The sequence below is a fragment of the Lagopus muta genome, chromosome 2 (genome assembly GCF_023343835.1).
Source record: "Lagopus muta isolate bLagMut1 chromosome 2, bLagMut1 primary, whole genome shotgun sequence".
NCBI classification, from domain to species: domain Eukaryota; kingdom Metazoa; phylum Chordata; class Aves; order Galliformes; family Phasianidae; genus Lagopus; species Lagopus muta.
In genome coordinates, this window is record NC_064434.1 from 83,685,084 (window position 1) to 83,706,991 (window position 21,908).

The following is a 21,908-nucleotide window of genomic DNA, read 5'->3' on the forward strand; positions in this document are numbered from 1 at the left end:
ATCAGGTGTTATTTGCAGGTATTTTTGTTTGCAGAATAAGTCAGGGAGTTGTTTTTTTGTTCTGAAGGAGATCTGATAATAATTATGATATTACATTTTGGCAGTCTTTAAAGCATGAAGGAATAAGCTTACATTTGAAATAGTAAGATGATGAAAGAAAGTGAGGTGGAGCTGGAGACATGAGCAAAAAGCAAAGCAGAAAATAGCAGTAATGTTTGGCATAGAAAAGGAGAGACAAAAGGGTTGGAGGTGAAAGAGCTGGAAAAGTGGAGATGACAGTAGTCAAGCAACAGGATTATGAACCCATCTGCAAATACTTTGGTAGTTTCTCAGGCAAAGCAAGTCTTTGCAAAGTTGTGGAAGAAGAAGTGATATGATTTAAACACAGCCAAGATATAAGGTAGTATAGGAGAAGAGACAAGGAAATATGGTGTACTGCTTATGCCTGGTGCTGCCATCCGTGATGAGAGGAGAAGGAGAAGGGAAAATGGGAAGAAATTTGAATGTTAGTGAGCTTGAAATAACAGATCTGCATCAAACTGAAGTGTTACAGTTAGCCATACAGCAAAAGTTTTTTAAGAAAGCCTCACAAGGTTTTCTAAGGTACTTCTTTCTTCATGCCATCTCTCTACTCCCTGTGAGCTCAACAGCTGTGTGCAAGTGTATTGAAAATATCTGATTATTTTGCCCCATCCTTAATGAGTCTTCATTTCTTAAAAGAAACTGTTCCAATCAAGGGAATATCAAAATAATGTCCCTTTAGCAGAAGATGAAGCAAATCAGACTTTGAGAACTGAACAGAGATGAAGCAATTATTAGAATTGATCTTCACAGAAACTGGGGTGGGAAAATATCTAAGGACAGGCAAGCAATTTTCTCTTGCAATATACACAGAAGCAGATAGGAGGAACTGATCAGGGTGTTTGAAGTACTTAAAGCCTATTGCTTTCCAGGGGGAAAGAAAAAGCCTATGATGTAGAAAAAGTGGACAGGTTGTTTTCGGCTACAACTTGGACAGTTGCAGTTTTTGGACAAAAAACTATTGATAGTACAGAAGAATCACCAACCTTGTGATTCCACCTGTGATTCTGTGAATCTCATCAGAGATGAAACTGTTGCCTTTCTATCCCAATCTGCAATAAGGAAAACAACAGTGACAAAACATATGGAATTCCTTTTACGATTGTGGAAGAGTTACCAAGTGAAGTAAGGTAACAAATAATCAGGCCAATCCTGAACCATGAACATTACAGGTATGAGCAAAACTGACAGGATACAGAACATACCTATTCCATACAGCTGAGATATGCAAGGATGAAAACATCAAAACTTAGTTTTCTATCTAGTGTGCCAACAAAAGGCATGCCACAGAAACGCCTCTGGTCTTTAAAGCTAACTGGTTAGAGCCTGTTTTTGGAAGACATTTTTAGAACATTTACCTGATTTTCCTTGAACTGTGTATCCTGCAAAATGGCATCACTGAAATCTCAGCAAACATAGAGCCTGCCTTGAATGCTCTGAGGCAAGAACAGTTGAACAAAAAACTTAAGCAAGTATAAACTAGAAGCTGGCATGTTTGAAAGAAAAGGTGAAGGAACCATTATAACAGTTTACAGGAGGAAAGAGGCCAACTTTTTTGTCCACAGATGGACGTTATATACCAAACATAATAGAATCAAATGAAATGAGAAGGGAGACATCATTTATGCTGTTGGTTTATAATAAGAAGCAGGTACTAAAGAAGCCTGTGCACTGTGAGGTGTCCAGAATAGCAGAAACAACCGTGTGGATTTGCTGCAACCCACTTGGTCTGTATAACATTATTTTGCACAGGTGCTGGGTGCTCAGTGTAGATGATTGCTGTCCCAAATAAAACAAAGGGGAAGTCACCTGCTCTCCTCACTTGGCAAGATAGCATATCAAGGGAATGTCCCAATGAGAGACTATCTGCATTAGAGCTATTTCTCAAGGGGTATGTGAAAGCTTATCAGAAATGATGACATCTATGCAGAAAGCAGCACTCAAACAGCAGGTGAACTAGTCAGAGCTGCAAGTAACATGGACAAAGTGAGGACAGTTACTTTAGTGTACCACCTTCATCTCTGCCATATTTCACTACATTTGATAGGAATCTTTGTTTCCTTCAATGGTCACTGGATGAGGATTTGACCTCTTGGTTTCTTCATAGTAGATGAAAAAGCACTGGTAATGCTTTTAGAATGGTCAGTAGCATCACTAGTGGATTGAATGCAGGCACATAAAGTTTTTATTGGGAAGAGGTAGCTCCCATTGTCTTTGTGTGATAAACACAAAGAAAAATAAGGGATTGCAGATATCTTCCTGTTTCGAACAATGACGCTAAGAATTGTTAGTAAGAAAGCCACCATGAAAGAAAACCTAGATAAATTTTATCAATGTATATGTATGACAGTACTGCTGTACTGTATTGTAAGAGGGAAAAAAAAAAAAAAAAAAAAAAAAAAAAAAAGCCTGATTATCTTCACTACCTTTAAAAAAAAAGGGCCATCAGAGAATCTGGTAATCTGGTAAATTTAACAAAAACATTTCAAAGCAGTTTCTATGGAATTTACTATGGAGAAAGAAGAATGTAGCTTTTTTGGGGTGAGGTGGGTGGAGAATGATCTAATGTAACTTAGTCATTCTCAAAAGATTTAAAAATAAATCTGATTTGCCTCTCCACCATTTGTTATCGTTTTTGACTGACAGTAAGTTACATAGGACTGCTAAATACAGCAGCAGTATTGTTTGGATTTTTTTTTTTATAATGATCTGAATGTCAGCTCAGTTGTGGATCTCATTTAGAAGATCATGCAGCTAAAACAACAGAATGGACTCATTCGTTTTGGATTCACTGTCCAAACCACCTGACATTTTGTTGAGTTTGGACAAGCTAAGGTGAAACCTGAAAATACACAAAAATCAAGTGATTCTGAGATTTGTGTCAAATCTCCATCTATTAAACAGTGAGTTAACTGTATTTCTTCTTAATCTTGCCTATTTGTTCTGTAAGATCTATGTTTGTATGCTCTTCGCCTGAACTGGTGCGAATACCCAATTAATCATTTTGGCACCTTTGTTTTTCATAGATAATAAGAGCCAAAATTCCAACCTAGTAAGTTGTTCCTGAAAAAAATGTATTGGACAAATCTTCACATTATCATGGAGATGTCATTAGGTGCCATGTTACATCTAGAAATCTGACCCCCTAGTTTTTGGCTCAGATATATGAAGGATAAATTCTGAGAGGGATATAGGAAGTACAGTGTTCAGTAGAATTTACAAGTTCATGGTCAGTGTTCTGGTACTTAGGAAACACCAGGGGAAAAATAGAATTTGTCTTCTTTTTCTTCAGAGGTAACTTTTCTCTGATTTCCATGATCAAGATACTAAATTTAAGCATTTGAACTGGTTCTTATATATTAAAACAACTTATACATTAAATCCAAAATTACCCCTTGCAGTGATAACACTGTTTAATCTGGGGTTTAAAATACTATTTTAATGAAAAAATTCAGTATCTTTATTAATTTTTTGCCACTGTCTGGTTCATATATTCTCTGTTTGAAACTTTGCATACAGTTATCCACACAAAATACAACACCGTAAACAGGACAGAAGAGAATTGCTCAAGAATCAGGACCAAATTTCAGATCTATGCTCTAGGCTCAGTAATAATATAGACATTGAATAGAACCAGTATTAAATAATATTACCATGGAAAAAACTTTTTTTTTTCCTAATAATTCCCTCCAAGACTTCAGCAGTGGTGGAATTCTCAGCATAAAAAATTTCAGCTCTGAAGGCTCTTATACCCACAGGGACTGCATTGGTTGATAGGGATGGCTGCAGGCATTTGGGGGCAAGCCAGAAAGTAAAACTATTTGTCAGAGTAACAGAAAACCAGGGGTGTGAAAGTAAGATGGCTCACCTGCAAATATGTCACTTAGAACTGTGAAAAGTAAAATACTGCAGTGTCACTGTGTTGACAACTGGACTACTGATATAAAGGAGACAATACTTCTATTCCAGCTGGGACCTACAGTCACATCCCAATCTGTTTTTTAAGCAAGGCCATCAGGCATAAAGTCTGTGGCTGGAGATGGTGATCACATGGGTGATCAAACTTTCTTTCAGTCATAGGTAAGCAGTGAAGTCCTCTGTCAAGTGAATTATTCTCAGCAGTCTGATTATCATCATTCAGTTTTTATATCTTTTTTCTTCTGAACTTTTAACCTTCCTTCTTCAGGGCAGAACTCATCACACTTTAATAACCTAACTCATCTACTTGAGCTGCCCAAGTGAGTGTATTTTGGCATTGTCTGTGAATATGTTTGTGCTGTTGGTACGGTGCCCAATCAAATTTCACATGGGCTGAAAGGATTTCTGAAGACTATGTCCTGGTAGAAAGAGATATTTGCAAAGTGCAGAAGCATTTAGCAATGGAGCCAGGTATGCTACTTCCTTATCCTGCTTACTTATGCATTCTGCCCAACCTTCTGTTTCCTGCTCTCACTGATTTGTGGGCTGACTATTCATGTGCCTCATAGATTTCCTCCTCCAATGCCTTTCATGTTTTGTTATCTTTTAAAATTTGTTTTTGTATCCCACCACATTCTTGCCAGCTATCTATCATCTTCTGTGATCTTCAGGAGTCAGAGTTGTTCCAGGTCACCCAGACTGTTTGGCAGAGAAAGCTCCCTAATCAGCTTTGGCAGATATACATACAGCATGTACTTTTCCACATGTTATCCTAATTGACTACACACAGGTAAATCCTATGGCCTAGTTGTACCGTGAGCTAGTCACATTGTGAGGCTTTCCCTCTTTTTGGAAAACATCAGACTACACAGATAAAAGCTGTTAGGTCTCTGGCACTGTTCATAGCAACAAGCTTATCTGAGCTAAGGGAGAATCTATCATCCATTCTTAAGAGCTGGCAAAAGTTATTTCCTCGTTGATAAGAGCTTTCTTCTGATTATGACTTCTTTTCCATTTCAGGTTCCTTCAGATACTGTGTAAAACATCTGAGGCTCTGCTACAAGATCTCTTCCTTTCAATTTTCTTTTTTAATCTCTAACTAAAAGTGCCAGCATAGAGCCTGCTGATCATATACTTACAGCTATTGAGTCTCCTTGTTCTGGTATGTATTGAAAACTCAGACTTCATCTTTACTTTCTGAAAACTTAAACGTAATGCTAAACATATTGTATGTCTATGATTTGATCTGGCATTTATCACCAAACTGGCACCAATGTCAAGGGCTGTTGTTTGTGGAAAAGATTTATTCTCATTCCTAGTTGGCTGATTTGAGGGAAATATCAGGATTTGCATAAAAAGAAGCACTATCTTAGGTGGCCGGGATACAATTGATGAAGACATTTTTTCCTGATACTTACCAAATACTCTCCAGATTCTGTGATCTTCACAGTAACATAAATATACTTTCTTCTTCCCCTTTCACCACCACAGCTGGTTGAAAAACGAGATTTTCAAATCTTATTTGTGAGACACTAAGTTGCTGGGTGTGTTTGACTCCTTCTAGGAGAAAAAAGCGCATACACACAGTAATAGACAGCCTTCTTTTATAGCCTTCTAGAGCATTTCTTCACTCTTACAGACTGGCTTCTCAGCTCTGTATGTGAACCTGCTGCACCCACAAATTTCATACCTCTCCTCTGTTCAGTCACACATCAGCAGCCCACATGCTCCCACATCCTGACCCAGAAGTGCAGCTCCCAGCAGAGTTCCTGCAGGAAGCACTGCAACAAAAGCACCCAGCCAGCATGGTGCTGCTGGCACACACAGAGCAATGAGCTTTTTTTAAACCAGTGGATTGAAGGTAACTCCCTTCATAGAGAAGTGGTGCCTGAAACTCAGCTAAGATGCTTCCCCACACAAGGAACTGAAACTGCTATTGTCACCTGCAAGTTGCTGTGAGCCTGTGTTCACAAGAGATATTGGCTTGTCTGGCACCAGCTCCAGAACCATTCTCACTAAGAAGAAGCTTTGCTAGTTTCTGACAGAATTTCCCTGGCTACAACTTGTACCCATAGCCTCTTGACCTTTTCTTACATGCCTCTCAGAAGAGGAACTGTGAAGTTCAAGCTGAGTACAGCACTCCAGACATGATCTCACAAGTGCTGAGTAGAGGTAATAAGCAATTCCTTCGACCCGCTGGAAATGCTTTTGTTAATGCAGTCAGTATGCCACTGACTCTCATCCCCATAGACACATTGCTGACTCCTGTTCATCTTGATTACAAACACCAAATATCCTGTTCACCTAGTGAGTTGGAGGCCATGTGGCCCAGTGCTGCAGCAGATGCTTTCTGCTCTCTTACCAAGACCAGTTTTTTGTGGGTTTCCATTTCCTTTTCATGCTTTAGATAAGATGATTCACCTTTAGTCTCTGTAGGAGGAGAGGGGGAGGGAACCCCACCTAATTCTCTTGTTAAATTATGTGTAGGAGAAATTTTATGAACTTTCTTCATCTAGTGAATGAAGCTATATTGCTGAATATTGAGAATATATTATCATAGAATCACAGAAACATTAAGGTTGGAAAACACCTCTAAGATCATCTAGTTCAATTGTCAGACTATCATCACAATGCCTGCTCTCCCGTCCATCACTGCCACATAAACACCTTTCTGTGGCAATGCAGACAATATAAAAATAATTTGTCATATAGTTTACACACATACAGCCCCATTACCCTTCTGAACATAGAATGCTTTTTTGCAGAGACCTCAGTAATGGAGAAAAGTCTCAATTAATTTGTTTCTGTCCCATTACACATCCTCTCCAGACTGGTATAGTTGCCATTTGATTGAAGACAAAAAAAAACAAAAAAAAACAAAAAAAAAACAACCTATGAGATAATTTAGTGTTGTCTGTGCCCCATCTCCCAGTTTTATGTATTTTTCAAACTGGATCAGTGACAGGCGCTTCCCTGGAGTTTTTTGTCTATGCAGCTCAATCTCTTCATGCTGTTACATCTCTGACTGTTCAAGCCCATTCACCATTCCCGGACTTCCTCCAGAATGGTTTGCCATGCCTTATGTCAGAGTGATACATTTTCTTTGCTGTTATTATGTTGCCTTGGTAGTTTGGGATCAAGAAAGACAACTTCAGCAAGCCACTTTGTGATGATACAGCACTCCATTTATTTATTCAGTAAATCTGCTTTTCCTCGTACAGGGAAAATTTAAAATTTCAGGGTAAAGGAAGCTTGACTGCATGTGATGATCAGCATCATTCTTGAGTTCTACTATCTGGGCTGTAATAGGACCTTTCTCTCGTCTCCTTGCCTCTACTGTATGGTGTTGCTACTTAATGAGATGGATGATTGCTTGGAGGAGCGGCAGCCAGGCTGAAGACTTTTCAGCTAGAGACCTCCCCCCAATGAAGAATAGAGGCAGCTGTTAGGTGCCTCGAAGAAGTTTTGAAGCAGAAACTCTGGAAGATGCTTCTTGAAGAAAGCATGTGCATAGGCCTTATATCTCCTTAGAGATTTTAGCTGACAGAATCTGTAGGTATTTGCCTGCAGGGAAAAAGAGGCTTATAGTCAGGATGATAATGGTAAATTGTGCTGGTGGAAAAATCTCAGCAGGCTTTACATTAAGGACTAATTATGAAGATCTTGAGCCATCTCGGAGGCTGGCTGGATGTTTCCATGTTGGTCAATGTTTCAGTAAGCATAAGTTCCCAAAACACAAATGTTCTCTAGGACGTGTCTAACTTGCTAGGAGAACGTGAAGGGAGCTGAAAGATGTGGCATTAGGATCATCATGCTTGCCAAGAGGATGCGTGCCTTGGGATAGAGCTACATTGCCTTTTCACCCATGCAGTGTGCACAAATGCAGATTGAAGACAGAGACTGCCTTTGATATCAAGAGTGTCTATATTCAGTTAATATTTCTTTACTCTTTCGCTTCTCTCTGAGTCACCTATTGTTCTTTGTTCCTCCCTCAGTCCATGAGGGAGTTCAGTCTTAGTAATACTAATCTGTTTTGTTTTTCATGAGTAATTGCTCCCTTTCTTTATTCAGTTCATGTATTTCATTTTCTTCCTCTTGTGTATCTTTGTCCTATAAGGATTTCCATGCCTTCTTTTTGCCTTGCTTTTCTAATACAAGAATCATCTCCCAGACTGCTCTTTATATGCATCCTCTAAATTATCAACTTTCACCCACCGGACTAAGAATCATTGTTCAGCTTCCAATGCTCTCACTGTAATTCTATTTCCTTTTTGAGAAAAAAAGTCATGTAATGTAAATAAATAACACGCGCTATTGACAGAAGAAGAGCTGTGCCAGGTACCATTTGGTCTTTTAACTGAATCATCTGACTTAGGCTTATATTCTAATTATGGGGGGAAGAGACTCTTCAGCATGTTTACATCAATACAGACATATCATGGGTGAACAACCTCAGTGAGATTCTTCTAAAAACAAACAAACAAACAACAAAACACTGTTCTAAAAAGTTTTTTTAAATAGTAGGTTTTTTTAAAAAACATACAAAAAACTATTGTGTTCTAGACTTGATAACTTTATCTAATCATTTACTTATTTTTCTCTTTGAAGTAATAAGTATTTTGAAGGAGGATTGCTGATAACTGAGAATCATATTTCAAATTGCTAATATCAAGAGCGTTCAGACCATATAGAATGAGATAGAGCAGACTAAGTAACTAGGCTGACATTTAGTCTGAGTGGTATTAGTGTGGAGCCACTTCTACGTACAGCTGTAACTGTGAGCCACTTCCTAGGGTAGGAGGAGAACAAGAGCAGCTAACCAAATCACGGCAAATCACACTCTATGATGGTATCTCACAGGTTTGATTGCTACCGCATGTCTGGTACCTGCCTAATTTCAAACCACTGCAGAAGGCTTCCCAAGCAACTACATTTCCATCTCTTCCCTTCCTCAGTGCATAACCCAAGTTTTCTGAGCAGAAATACTGTACACTCTAATTTTAGTGAGTGATCTTGTCTGAACATCGATATCCTGAATATTCAAAAACCTGAGATTTGCCAACTATTGAAAGTGCTTCTATCCTTGCAATCAAGGCACTAAACTAATTATAAAGATCTTGAGGGAAGTGCACAAGGAAAAGAAAATATGTTAAATCAGTCCGTGGGAAGGAAGTACCCTGATACTGATACAGAAATAAGACCTGAATTTATTAGGAAAACTATAGACAAAGAATGAGTGAGTTTGGCAGAAAAACAAGACCACTTTCTCTCAGTGCATCATATGTTCTTCTCTTTGTCACACATTATATACAGCCCATGTGTTCTGTGCTTGTCTTCAGGGAATTCAAACATACATATATTGTGCAGTCATAAAAATTTGCTAGAAAGAACAATGAAGTTAGCTAGGATAATTGAAAAAACAGTTCATTGAAATTGATAAAAAAATACATAAAGGAAGCAGTTTAACTTTTGAAGTGCTTGGGAACACCATTATCTTTTCAACAAGTGGTACATATATTTTTATTTCATTAAACACAAAGTCTTGTGTTTTATCACACCGAAAGACAAACTTGATCATTTGTCTGTAATTTCTAAATCTTTGGCCACTGATATATTTGCCAGTATACACCGATTAACTGCCTAGTGCCTGCACGAGGCATCCAGTGTGATCACAATGGGAGAATGACAGTCCTTGTGTTAACTGTTGTGTCTACTCATGGCTTTCCTATGCATTTCTGGTACAAATGCCTTTGCACATGTAGTGTTATAACTACATTTGTTCTCAAAAGACATTATATATAGGAGAATTGTTCTTGTCTGTTTTAGAGAAGTTTTGTTTTGTTTACTGCTACTCTATTCAGAAGGAGAATGTATGAGTAAAGAAGGATGGTAGAGCAGATAAGGTATAATTCCAAAAATAATTCTAAAACTCAGGCGTATGCCAGTTGCCTTAGCCAACCATTTAATTCCCCATATAACAAGAGGGGCTACTTCCCATGCTATTAATTCATAAATGAATTAATTCAACACCACATATGCCCCACAAAACAGTTACCCATTAATTTCCCAGAGTAATTAAAGAAGAATACATGACTACTTTAACACCCTGAAAGCTGCAGTCTAAAAAAAAATGTTTTGTTAGCCCTTTCTCACTTTCCCAAACAACTCATTTTTCCAACAGCAGAACTGTGAACCAATGCATTGGAACATCATCTAACCTGAGCAGAGTGAAACCTCTGGTGTGTGTTTGCATTCAGCTCCATTTAAAAAAAAAAAAACTATTATGTAGTTAATTGTAGCTAATGTAGTTAACTAGCAACGCCTGAGTACCAAAAAATAAAAACACATGAAGGGGGGAAAATTCTCTAACAATTCAGCATGACTCATATCAAAGAGATTTAGACAGAGAGCCAAGAAAAGAGACCAGATTCCTTTTGTGCTACTCTAAATGATAAAATCAGAGTCTTATAAATTTTTATTTCCCCCCCCAGTGTCTACTAACTAGGATCTTTTATGGTCCACTTGCTATTTCCATCTAACCATGCTTTTTATATTTCTTGGAACCACATAGAGCTCTGGTAATACACAGATACATTACTGTAAACACTGGCTTAGTAACAATTGAGAACTATCTTAAAACCTACTGTTTTTATTTTCCAGTTTTTGCTTCCCAGGTAACGTAGTAAACAAAAGCATTTCCCAGCTATTAGAAATTTGGATAGTATTTCTCTGTATTTACTAACTCTTACTATTTCTCTGGGACACACATTGTCAGAATGATAAAGCACGATATCTGTAAAAAGCTACAATTTCATTCACTCAATTTGAATGTTCCAAATCCATTTCCTTTACAATAAAGGTGCTTTCAGTTGTTCCCAATGAAAATTGAACAGTACTGTCATCCATTTATTTTATAAAGTCCTCCACCAGCATAGCTGTCAGCATAGCTGGGAACTGTGATCTGTCACTAGATTTACATTAATCTTCTCACTTTTTCTTTTCCTTAGGAGAAAAGTATCTTACACTACCAATGTTGCCACATCTCACTACTGATAGAGCCTGAACTCGATTGTCAGAGCTGCAAAGCCTAATGCTCTTCCTCTTGCACAGAATTTTCAGTAATGATTGTATCCAGGGAGGTCCTGTTTGCATTTACATGCTGTACTTTGTGCACTTCTTACCAAATCACAAAATATTCAGGCTATCCAGATGTTGCCTTCAGGATCTGGAATCATTTTTCTGAAAACTACTGTCCAGATAAAGATCTGTTAAGTTTCTTAGGCTTTGGGTTAAAGTTCAAGGTCAGGGATACTTTTGTACATTCCTACCTGGATTTTTCATCCTCACAGTGATATTTCACATTAGTCAGCATTCACAGGAAAGTTATCTGATTTTTCTTTCAAATGAAGTATTTAGACTTCCTTTTTCATCTCCAAGATGTGTTTCATAGGCTGTTGCAGTCAGAGCTAGATTATTACTCATAGATCTGTACTATTGCCTCTCCTATGTGTATCCACAATCTGTAGCTTCTCTGAACTCTGTTTCTTTCATGACTAGAATTACACCTGCATCGACAAAGTTTAGAAGAGACAATTATTAGAGGAAAACAAAAAATAAAAACAGAACCTCCAACAAATCCTGTTCAGGCCACTTTGGGAATTGCTAGTGTGTGGGAATTGATGTTAGTGGCTCTTCTACTTTCCCCAGCTTTCTCAAGTTCAAATCCAGAAAAATCGGTTTCATGTGATGAAAGCCTGGCTTCTGGCAATTAGAGGTCTTCCACTCCATCCCCACTTGCCAAATCCCCCCGCATCAGCTGACGTTCTTTTATATATTACAGAATCACAGAATCACAGAATTGTAGGGGTTGGAAGGGACCTCCAGACATCATCGAGTCCAACCCCCCTGCCAAAGCAGGTTCCCTACAGCAGGTCGCACAGGTAGGCATCCAGGCAGGTCTTGAACATCTCCAGAGAAGGAGACTCCACCACCTCCCTGGGAAGCCTGTTCCAGTGCTCCGTCACCCTCCGTCGTCCAAACTGCGTCTCAGGAGATGCTTCTGCTTTGCTGCTTGGCACATTTTGTGTTGTCCCTCTTAGTAATTATCATTGATCCACATCTTCCATCTTCTTTTCATGTTTTTACTGCTTATTTTGACTTCTCTGTTCTCTCTCCCACTCTCCTCCATTCGCTTCATAAATGTATTTTAGCTTAGATAAAGTCAGTGCACGACTTTTCTAGATCACTTTAAATATTGGATCTGATTTGCTGGTAGGATACTCTATATTCCTCCAATTTTTTGCTCTGGATGATACCAGATACTGCATCTCATCCATTTATCTTCATATTACCATTACCTCTCATCTTCAAATATCAGTATCTCAGAATAGTGAATTCTAAATAAGTCTCTACACTTTTTCCAGTTCATTATTACGCAATAATGACATTTATCCATTCCTGTTTTTCAGAACAGCTGTTATCCATCCAAACAGCACGATCTAAAGTGCTTTGAAGGCTGATCTTTGTAAAGTTTTTTGCTGTATTTCATAATTCGAGCAGAAATATTTTTCATTGTATCACAGCTCCAGTTAATTTCCATACCAGAATATTCAGTTACTCTCTCGGTATTTATTTAACCCAGCCTGAAGTTCATAACATGTATGTTGCTTATGCCCAGACCTTTACAATTACAGGGGAACAGTTGCTAGATGCTTTGTACCTTTAAAGATCTGGGACCCAAATAATCTTTAGTAAATTTCTTATCTAGTTTTTAACACAGCTCTGCAAATTCCTAGTGAGTAACTCTTCCCTGAAATAGATGAAAGTGACAAGTGGGAAAAAGACTCCCTTTTGTAACAACAGCACAGAAACCCAGATTACATCAGCCATAGTACCTGCTTAGCCTTGGGATGTAGAAACTTGTATTATATAAAGGGGAACTACCTCATCATTCAAGGAATTTTACATTTTCCTTAGACCCAAAAGAGAGCTGTATTTTGTTCCCAGTTTCAGCACCCTCCTCATCAGCAAGTACCAGAATTCAGTTGTTCCTCTCCATACTCACAGCTGCAGTGAGACTCCGTATCCTCATTCTGTAAGCTCATGTTCAGAGGAAACAGGTGCTGTAAGTGCATAACCTTGCAGGGTGGTGCTGATGAGCTGATTAAAATAATGTGTGCGTTCTTTGCCTAACAAAGAGACACCTGTGTTTGGTTGTATTTTTTTCCTTGCTTTATTTGTTGTTGAGTTTTAAAACAGTCTGAAGTTTAAAAAGAGTGAATAATAAAATTATTCGGCAAGCTGTACTTGTTTTTTTTTTTTTTTTTTTTTTTTTAATTTATTATTATTTTATTTCTATATATGGGTTAGTGATTTTTTGTTTCAGTTTCTACCTGTCTGCTGTGATTCAGCTTTATTGGTACTTTCCAAGGAATTTCAGCTTTAATGGTACTCTCCAAGGAATTTTTGCTGATATTTCAACAAAAATGATTTTTTTTTTCTTTTTTTCTAGCATGCTATTTGTTCCTTCCAAAGTATGTAGACAACAGCTGGTGCTACCCAGAAAAAATACTTGAAGACACCCATAAGGACAAAGGATGGCTATTCTAGAGTTGTCCCTTAATTCCTTAAAGGGTAATCCATCCTGTCTGAGTGGCCTATAGCAGACTCTTTCATTGACATCCACTTTCTTTCCTTGTTCCTTAATCCTCACCCACAGCCTCTCAACCATGTCACAGCCAGCTGCAAGCTCCACACAGCTCAGCCCCAACCTCATGCATGGCTGCTCTTGCAACCAGGTTTTGCTTCCTGCAATGATGTTGTAGTTGTGGGATTGAGACAAGGCTTTTAGTTCCTCTTGTATGTTCATCTTGCTGCATACATTGGTGGAGAAACATTTCAAATATTCCATGTTGTACCCAGCACCTCATGGAGCAGGCTGAGGATCTCACTAGCACACAGCCCCTTGAATTTTGCAGTGCCACCCAGCCTGTTCCAATAAACCTGCTTTCCAGAAGGAACTAGTCAGAACTGGCATAGAAACATTCTGGGAGTCCACAAATTCTGGCAGAAAGCTTCACTGTGACACAGAGATGTATTTATAATGAAGAAAGCACAGTGACATAGAATGGACTGTGACAAAGAAGGAGTTATGCCCAGTCCCCTTTAAGAGTCTGGATGCTGCCTTAACATTAGAACAAGGATTGTGACAGTGTATGAGCTTGCCAACAGAACCCCTGAGTTTGTTATGGCAACAGGGCTGTCATGAAGTTAGCCAAGAACAGGATCTCCTGCAATCATAGTGTCCTTTGAACTGGGACAGCTAGATTCAAGTTTTCTATACAGAAATCCTGTGAAGAGAAGGTAGTTGTCTTGTGTTAACCTGTTGCATGTCTTTGGAAATCAATTTCCCATGATACTCAGCTTATCTGCTTTCTTCCACTTTTGCTCCTCTTCCTCAAATTCAGTAACAAATTAATTGCCTTACTTGCCTTAATCTTTTATCAAATATGAAATTTATGCTTTGTATCCATTTTATAAAGTGCAGCAAATACCATGAGACTGGAAACAAGAAGCTGAATTCTTAGTTTGCATGCTGAATTGTCTGCCTAGCTCCAGTTAATTAAAAGGACAGTATTGTCTTTCAGCTAACAACTTGCTGTAACCCTACAAGTTGTGATTTTGCCTATGCAGAAAACTGTAAGAATCCCTCTAGATTAGGGTAGATTTCTCAGCCACATTTCATTTTGAAGAAAATGAATCATCTATGAAGAAAGGCTGAGTGAACTGGGTCTGTTCAGCCTTGAGAAAAGAAGACTGAGAGGGGACCTGATCCAAGTCTACAAATATCTAAGGTGTGGGGGACAGAGTGGTGAGGCCAGACTGTTTTCAGCAGTGTGTGGAGACAGGACAAGGGGAAACAGCCAGAAACTGCAGCATAGGAAGTTCTGCACAAATGTGCACAAGAACTTCTTTACAGTGAGGTGACGGAGCACTGGAACAGGCTGCCCAGGGAGGTGGTGGAGTCTCCTTCTCTGGAGATGTTCAAGACCTGCCTGGACACCTACTTGTGCGACCTGCTGTAGGGAACCTGCTTTGGCAGGGGTTTGGACTCAATGATGTCTGGAGGTCCCTTCCAACCCCTATGATTCTGTGATTCTATGATTTTCCATAAGTTGAGTAGTACTTTGAAGGGAATTACTGACAAATGTTAAAAAGACTAGTGAGATTCCCAGAAGATGTATTTGCATCACTACATACAGTGATTTTTCATGCACTTCTAGACAAAAAAAAAATCAGGTTAGGCTTCTTGACACTTTTATATATCATCCCTAAACATATGCCCTAAGTGTATGTTCCTAAATTCAACTCGGAGTCACTTTGTTAGATACATGTGATCTGCTTCATACATATTCCCATTCTGTTCCAGAACATCCCTGGAGACACTCTGATGTCAGTAGAAGTCTCTCACATTCAGAAAGGATCTCTGTTTGCTGAAGACCAGCAAATGTGAGGTGATTTGAAAGAACTCAGCGATCTAGAGGAATTGAGACATTCATTCCAAACAGCTATGGACAAACTAGTGAAAGATATTGAGCTTACATTACAGGAAACCCAGAATAATGGTAACAAGAGGCACAAGAAGCAGCAACAAGTGAACATGGTATGTGGAAAATAGAGTTCTTCCAGATGTAAAAGTACAACAAATCGTGGAGGGTGTAGATCAGCCTGCAAAGGAGTGTGTGGATCATGAGAAATTTGAGTTTCTTCTGAGAGAAAAAGAACTCCAGTAGCTCAGATTTTTTTGTGCATTATATCAAATTCACAAGATGTGAGATCTTTATACTTGGTTAAAAAGGTTGTAGTGTTTGATTTAGGCCAGAAAGACCCTAATTAAATATTTTTTGAACATTCTGTAAATGTTCAAATCAGAAAATTTTGACAGGGGGGATTTTTCATGTTTTGTCAGACAACATTTGTGAGATGTAACAGTGTAAGATTTCTTTTCAAAATCTGATGATTAAATTTAGAAATGATGGAAATTAGAGAAATGAGGGTTATTAGAGAACTAGTGAATCATTACATGAAAGTATGAATAATCGCTTGAACAAATACTCAGATAGACTTAGATGAATCTAAGATGAATCCTTTTGCATTTCTATCAGCTTGAAAATGAGTTTAACAACTCTCCAATTTCTAGCAGGGTGCCATGAGAGACATACCAACATCATATTTCATCTCAGACAATACAACTGAGAACATGGATGCTAGGAGTCATATGGCACACTTGGATGTGATGGGAAGAGCAAGTACTTTGCAGTCTGAAGTGTCCACCAGTGTGGAAGAACAGAAAGAACTTTGCTACATGCAGGTCACTGCTGCTGACATTGAACTTCAGAGGATGTGGTGCAATTTTATGCTGGCTGAACAGAAATATGAACATGAGGATAGTGACAAACAAAGGCTTCATGAAGAGAGAATGGCCCGGATTCATCAACAGGTAGAGAAAAGAGCAGTGAGTAGGAAAAGGAGAGGATTGAACCCAGTACAGATCGAAACATTCAATTCCTGTGTGAAGTACTTTGTAAAATTTTGTTCTTTTGTGTGTTGAGTAGTGCTGTGACCTCTTTTAAAGTTAGACTTCAGAAGATGATCCTTAAAGCTTGTACATGTACTAAGGAGATGGATTCTTCTCCCTAGAACATTCACTGCAATAAAATGTAAGAACTGATAACTCACAAATTAAGTTACGAGGTAAGGATCCACAAACACGTTTTTTTTTCTTACTCTTTCCCCTTGAATGACAGAGGACTTGATCTGAATGCCATACTAGTCAGTGCAGAAGTTTCCTGCCTCTACAGTAGGAGCAATTTCCTGAGTTACATTTGGCTGATTCAGATAGGAAATGCATGAGTAAATGCATGGATGAAATAATCTATCAAAACAATACAACTAATCAGTTTTGCAAGACTGCTTTTCATAGAAGTAGCTGAGGTTATCATATGTTCAATTTTTAGCGTGTTGTCAACAGCAGCCCAGTTCCAAAGAGGCCACTCGGCAGTTTAGCCAACAGGGCAACTAGAAAACCTGGTTTTTAGAACTTTCCCTAATGAGCCTCCAATTGTCATTGGATTGAGTTAGGGAATAAACAGAGCATCTGAATTTAAATCACACATATTTTAGAGATACTTGTATATTTGACTTCACTTGCATGTTCTGTGCTTTAAACCAGGACAGAATAAAAGGATGTTTTATGCAGCATTCATAGCATTGTGTTGTACATATCTCAGATCATGTGCAAGAATGGCATTCTGGTAAGCTCCATAGAATCCTTGAAGTTTTCTAGTGTCAATTAGGAGAAATACACTTGGTTAGATTACATGCATCTGACTAAACATCTCAGGTATTGGATTCTTTTTAGTAAAGGCCTGAAATTTTGCCCATGAGCCTGCGTAAATGTTTGAAAATGACCATGCAGCAAAGAAGCACTGGCTATAGTTATTCCACAAATATAGAGATGGATGCAAAAAGTCTTACCATGAGCGTGCACTTACCTCTCATGAATTACTCTATGTACTTGCACACTCTATAAGTGAGGTCACTTAACATTTATTTCAGAGAGAAAACTTAGTCTGTGTTATGGATATGGGAGGGAATGTGACTTCTGTTATTTAACAAAATAACTGATTTGGTCTCAGTTCACATGCTGCCTAACCTCACAATTATTCCTTATGAACTAAATATGCCAGTGAATCAGGTGTGCTCAGGTAAGCACGTGGATTGGGTGTGAGTGGAACACAGTCATGTAACATGATGTCTATCTTTTCTTTTCACAGTTTAAACAAGGACTCCAAGACCGGCTCCTGCCTCCAAACCAAAGTGTTTTGTTTTTCTTATACTGCTTCACCTTTATATTTATTATTTACATAGTAAAAGACCTGGTCTTTTACTTTTTCCAAAACCATCACCAGTTCTCTTTTGCTATTGTGCTCTTTCTCATTCTCAAAGGGATTTTCCAGGATTAAAAATCTAGGACAAATGTGCTCTTAAAAGAGATAGAATATTGTTCATTTTTCTGCCCCTGATCTTACTGTTTTTTTGTTATCCACACCAACAAATAGTTACACAAAACTAACTGACTTCCTGAAGAAAACTGGAAATGGATGACATGATTTGACATCACATTGTCTTTACAAATAAAATAAGAAGTCTCCTTTGAACATGTTTTATTTTTTTTCCTCTCCTCCTTGGATTAACAGAGTGGCTTGGGCTTATCCATCTACCTGTATATGTATTTTTGTGCAGAAGTTTCAGAGCTAATTCATTAGTTGTGGAAAAGTACTCAGGATAACTTAATATTGCTATAAGTTCATTGCTATCTCTGCTTCTGGGATAGACATGTTCCCCTCTGTGCCGTGGCACTCTCTATACTTACACACAGCTTCAATCAGCAATAAACCAGCAAGTACTGGCAAACGCATACCTGATTTGTAACTCAGGTGTCATGATTTCTGAAGTCTCCACAGTGATAAGAAAAGGTATCAAATATAGCCCCAATAAAAAGGCGTTCTGTCTAGTGAGATGAGACTTTTTTAGTGCTACTTTAATTGTACACTGATATTGTAAATTGATATTTCTAACAAAAAATAGTCATCTACCATATGGGTCATCTACCATCAGGTTCAAGTAACTACAGTGTCATAATCTTCCAGTGATGTTAGAACATAATTCATCCACATATCCTCATACACATGCCTGACTGTTTCATTGAAATAGCTTTTGTCTCAGTCTCCCTTCTCTTTGCACTGTGCTGTAAAAAGGACAATAACCTGAAGGGTACTTGATAATCAGGTAGGTTACAAAAAATAAACCAAACACTCAGGTCAGGGTTTAAAATGATGAAAGGGATGTAGGCTTCCTTACTCGGGTCTCTATCTGTGACGAGTTTGACATCAGTCAATGTTGTATTTCTTGGGTGTTGCTGTTGCAATGTTTTCACAAAGCCACAGCTGCATATAAGGCTGTCTGCATCAAGGCAGTAGAGAAAAGCACATTTCACATCCACATTTAGTGACTGAGTATTTTCCTGACAGTGCAGGAAAAGCGTAGAGCACAGGGTCTTGCACTTCCACAGCTTCTATATTTCTTAAGCTGTGAAGGGTTACAACGAATGTCCAATTGACATTTAGGCAAAAATCCACAGAAGTCTGCGATGAGCTATGACAAAATCTCCCTAAAAGGAAATTTGACCAAGTAAAATGAGGTTGCTTGCTATAGGTATCACCAGCATACACAGATTTAGACAACTAGAACAATCAAAAATAAATGAATGAAAGCTTTAGTAAGCTACAGTTCCTCTACTTCTAGTAGAAGTGGTCCCTTCATCTGCTTTAGGATTTCGGTGGAAGTCAGCAATTAGACTTCATATTCCAAATGACCTGGGAGTGAGAACAGTAAATAAGCTGCTTTTTCTGTATTTTTCAGTGAGGAAAATACAGATTTTCCTAAAATCTTAAGAATGTCACCCTGATGGCTGAGAGAAACCCATCCTTTGCTTACTGCTGGATCTGAAAATGCTTCCTGTAGATAATCTTTAATATAAATACGGTTTGCAATGAGACAAGTTACTTGGAATATCTCTTTTCATTGTTGGAGACTTTTGGGTTCTAACAGACAGGAGAGATGATAGCAGTCTGCATTTGGAATTAACTCAAAAGACAACCAGAAGTTGTCACAAATGCGAATCCACTGGAAGATCCAGAATATGGAGTCTGTGTAGAAGTAGTATTTTTAATACTTGCTTGATACTAGGTTTTGGAGATGCTGACTTATTTCATGGGGGGCAGAAAGAATAGCCTTTTGCATTTTATTTACTGCACATGTGAGATAATACTGAGGAGCCTTGAGAGACAGCTGCCAAACCACGTGTGTATACTCCAAACACACACATAGGCTAAGACCATAAAATTAAGGAAAAAAATAGGTAGACCTCCTTCTGATACGTCATCCTTGTGAGCACCCATTCTATACTTTTAAACATATTCCCTTAAGGATGAGAGACAGACAGAGATTGCCACTGAAAAAAAATTATATTGGCTGAGCTTCTGGGAGGTGCCTGGCTATGCCCCTGCCCATGTTTTACAACAGTAGGCACTCATCACAAAGTGTATGGTTTTATGTGAAACCACAGGAAACTTGGTGGTTTCAGCTATTTTAAGTCTACAAGTAGGCAGTATTTTACAGCTGGTGTGGTTTCAAGAACACCACAGTAGGCAAAGAAAGCTTTTTTAACCTTAAGGGTCATAGAAAAAATACTAGTCCATGGTTTCGGAGGTCCCCGTGAAGAGCTCCAAATCAATGAATAAAAGGTTAAAAATAATGGCGTGATATTATACATATTTACATGTTTGGCATCTAACAGGTGTTTTATAGATACCTGAGCTGGGTGTTGCTAACTCAACAAAACAAAACATTCGCTGATTCTCATATTAGTCAAGACTACACTTCACAGCATTTAATTTTCTTATTCTCCTCTAATGAGGGTGGCTGAATCAAATGAAAGTGCAAACCTAGAAGAGAAAGCATCACCCTGCTGGATAAGCAAATCCAATTCATATTTAGCAAACTCATTTGGGGGCTTTCTAGCCAGTTTTTTTTAAAGATCACAGCTGAGGTGTTTTAGAAGGCTGCAAGGTCAGCTGCGCTGCAAAAATTTTGCATGGTCTCTCTCAGTTAATTTGTGCTTTCAGACCTCAGATTTATGTTTTAAGCTTAAACAAAGCTCTTACATACACATAAGCTTAATAAACCTGGTTCAAACTTTTTCATTCATTGCAACAGAAAGCGAAGAAGAGAGAAAAAGGAGACTTGGAGCGCAGCAGAGAAGATCATGCCTGAAAACAATCCACTGCTTTGAATGCCAACGAGGCAAAGTTCAGCAGGTCAGATAACCCTCAGCAGAAAGAAGGGAAACACAGCGGTAAGACTACACGCTTTCATTGCCTCCGCTGAGCAAAATTAAAACCACATTACACCGAACGTTACCGGCGACACTGAGCAGAGGAACTGTGAAAGCCCTGCATTTGCTCACGTTGCCTCAGCAGGCAGGGAGGAAGGGGTTTACGGAGCAGCTCCCCAGCGGGCATTCGAACTTTGGCTGGTCTGGGACAGCCCTAGGACAGGGATGGCAACACCAGGACAGGCACGGCGCTGGGAAAGACGCCAGGAGCCTCGCCCGAGCCCGGCCTCTCCGGGGTGCGTTAAGGCTGCTCTTAGGGGCAGGATGCGAGCAATAGGAGTGCTGGGCGAGGAGGAGTTACCCGCCGTCCCCAACAACGTGGGACAAAGAAACCTTGGAGATCCTCACTAGAACATAAGGGTGAGTGGTCTGATGCTCTTTGTAACTAGGGGAGGGGTGCTGTAGGTGGTTCGGCGTGCTCTTAATTTTACTTATTTCTAGCTACGGAATTCTGGAAGATGTGTTGCTCAGGTAAGAGACCTGTAATTTTGGAAGAGCGATTTGCAAATCGGTTATGAAGGGAGTGAGACGTGACAGCAGAAAAATGAATTATTTTCAGTGAGCTGCGGTGGTGGGCGGACAGCACCTGTGTGCTCCCTGCCCAGGCACTCAGCGTCAGCAAAGTCAGGTGGATGGGCTCCTGCACACCTGATTTCAATGAGCGGGGGGATTGTCTGTGGCAGGGCTGGGTGCCTTTCTGCTGGTGGTGTCATGAGTTGCTGTTGCTCTGGACTGGGCACTACTGCTTTGAATCTTTTGAGATAAGTTTAAAGGCTACCACTACTCTTGCTAGCAGTGATGAGCAGCCTGCTTCCAGGTATGTTGCATGTGCTTCTTTTTGGTGGTATTTTTTTGTGTTGTTGTTTTCTATTGGGGGGCGGGATGGAAAGGC

The 21,908-nt window shown here is 39.1% G+C and overlaps 1 protein-coding gene and 1 long non-coding RNA gene across 5 annotated transcripts in view; both read left to right on the forward strand.

The window, feature by feature from the left end:
* The window catches only part of TMEM247 (transmembrane protein 247), a 36,429-nt gene extending 17,952 nt beyond the window's left edge, over positions 1-18,477 (forward strand). Inside the window, exons 2-6 of one of the 4 annotated variants that reach the window (XM_048935858.1) lie at positions 5,020-5,161; positions 13,511-13,632; positions 15,428-15,661; positions 16,199-16,498; positions 17,835-18,477. In XM_048935858.1, the coding sequence (XP_048791815.1) occupies positions 15,569-15,661; positions 16,199-16,498; positions 17,835-18,023 (582 nt within the window). In that variant the 5' untranslated portion in view covers positions 5,020-5,161; positions 13,511-13,632; positions 15,428-15,568 and the 3' untranslated portion in view covers positions 18,024-18,477. Of the gene's footprint in view, positions 1-5,019; positions 5,162-6,114; positions 6,172-13,510; positions 13,633-15,427; positions 15,662-16,198; positions 16,499-17,834 lie in introns of those variants that run through there. The other 3 variants (XM_048935862.1, XM_048935859.1, XM_048935860.1) reach the window with 3 other exon arrangements.
* Positions 18,478-20,195: 1,718 nt separating this feature from the next.
* LOC125689064 (uncharacterized) overlaps positions 20,196-21,908 on the forward strand; it is a 35,027-nt gene continuing 33,314 nt past the window's right edge. Inside the window, exon 1 of the long non-coding RNA XR_007375006.1 lies at positions 20,196-21,376. This is a non-coding gene — a long non-coding RNA (uncharacterized LOC125689064). The remainder of the gene's footprint in view (positions 21,377-21,908) is intronic.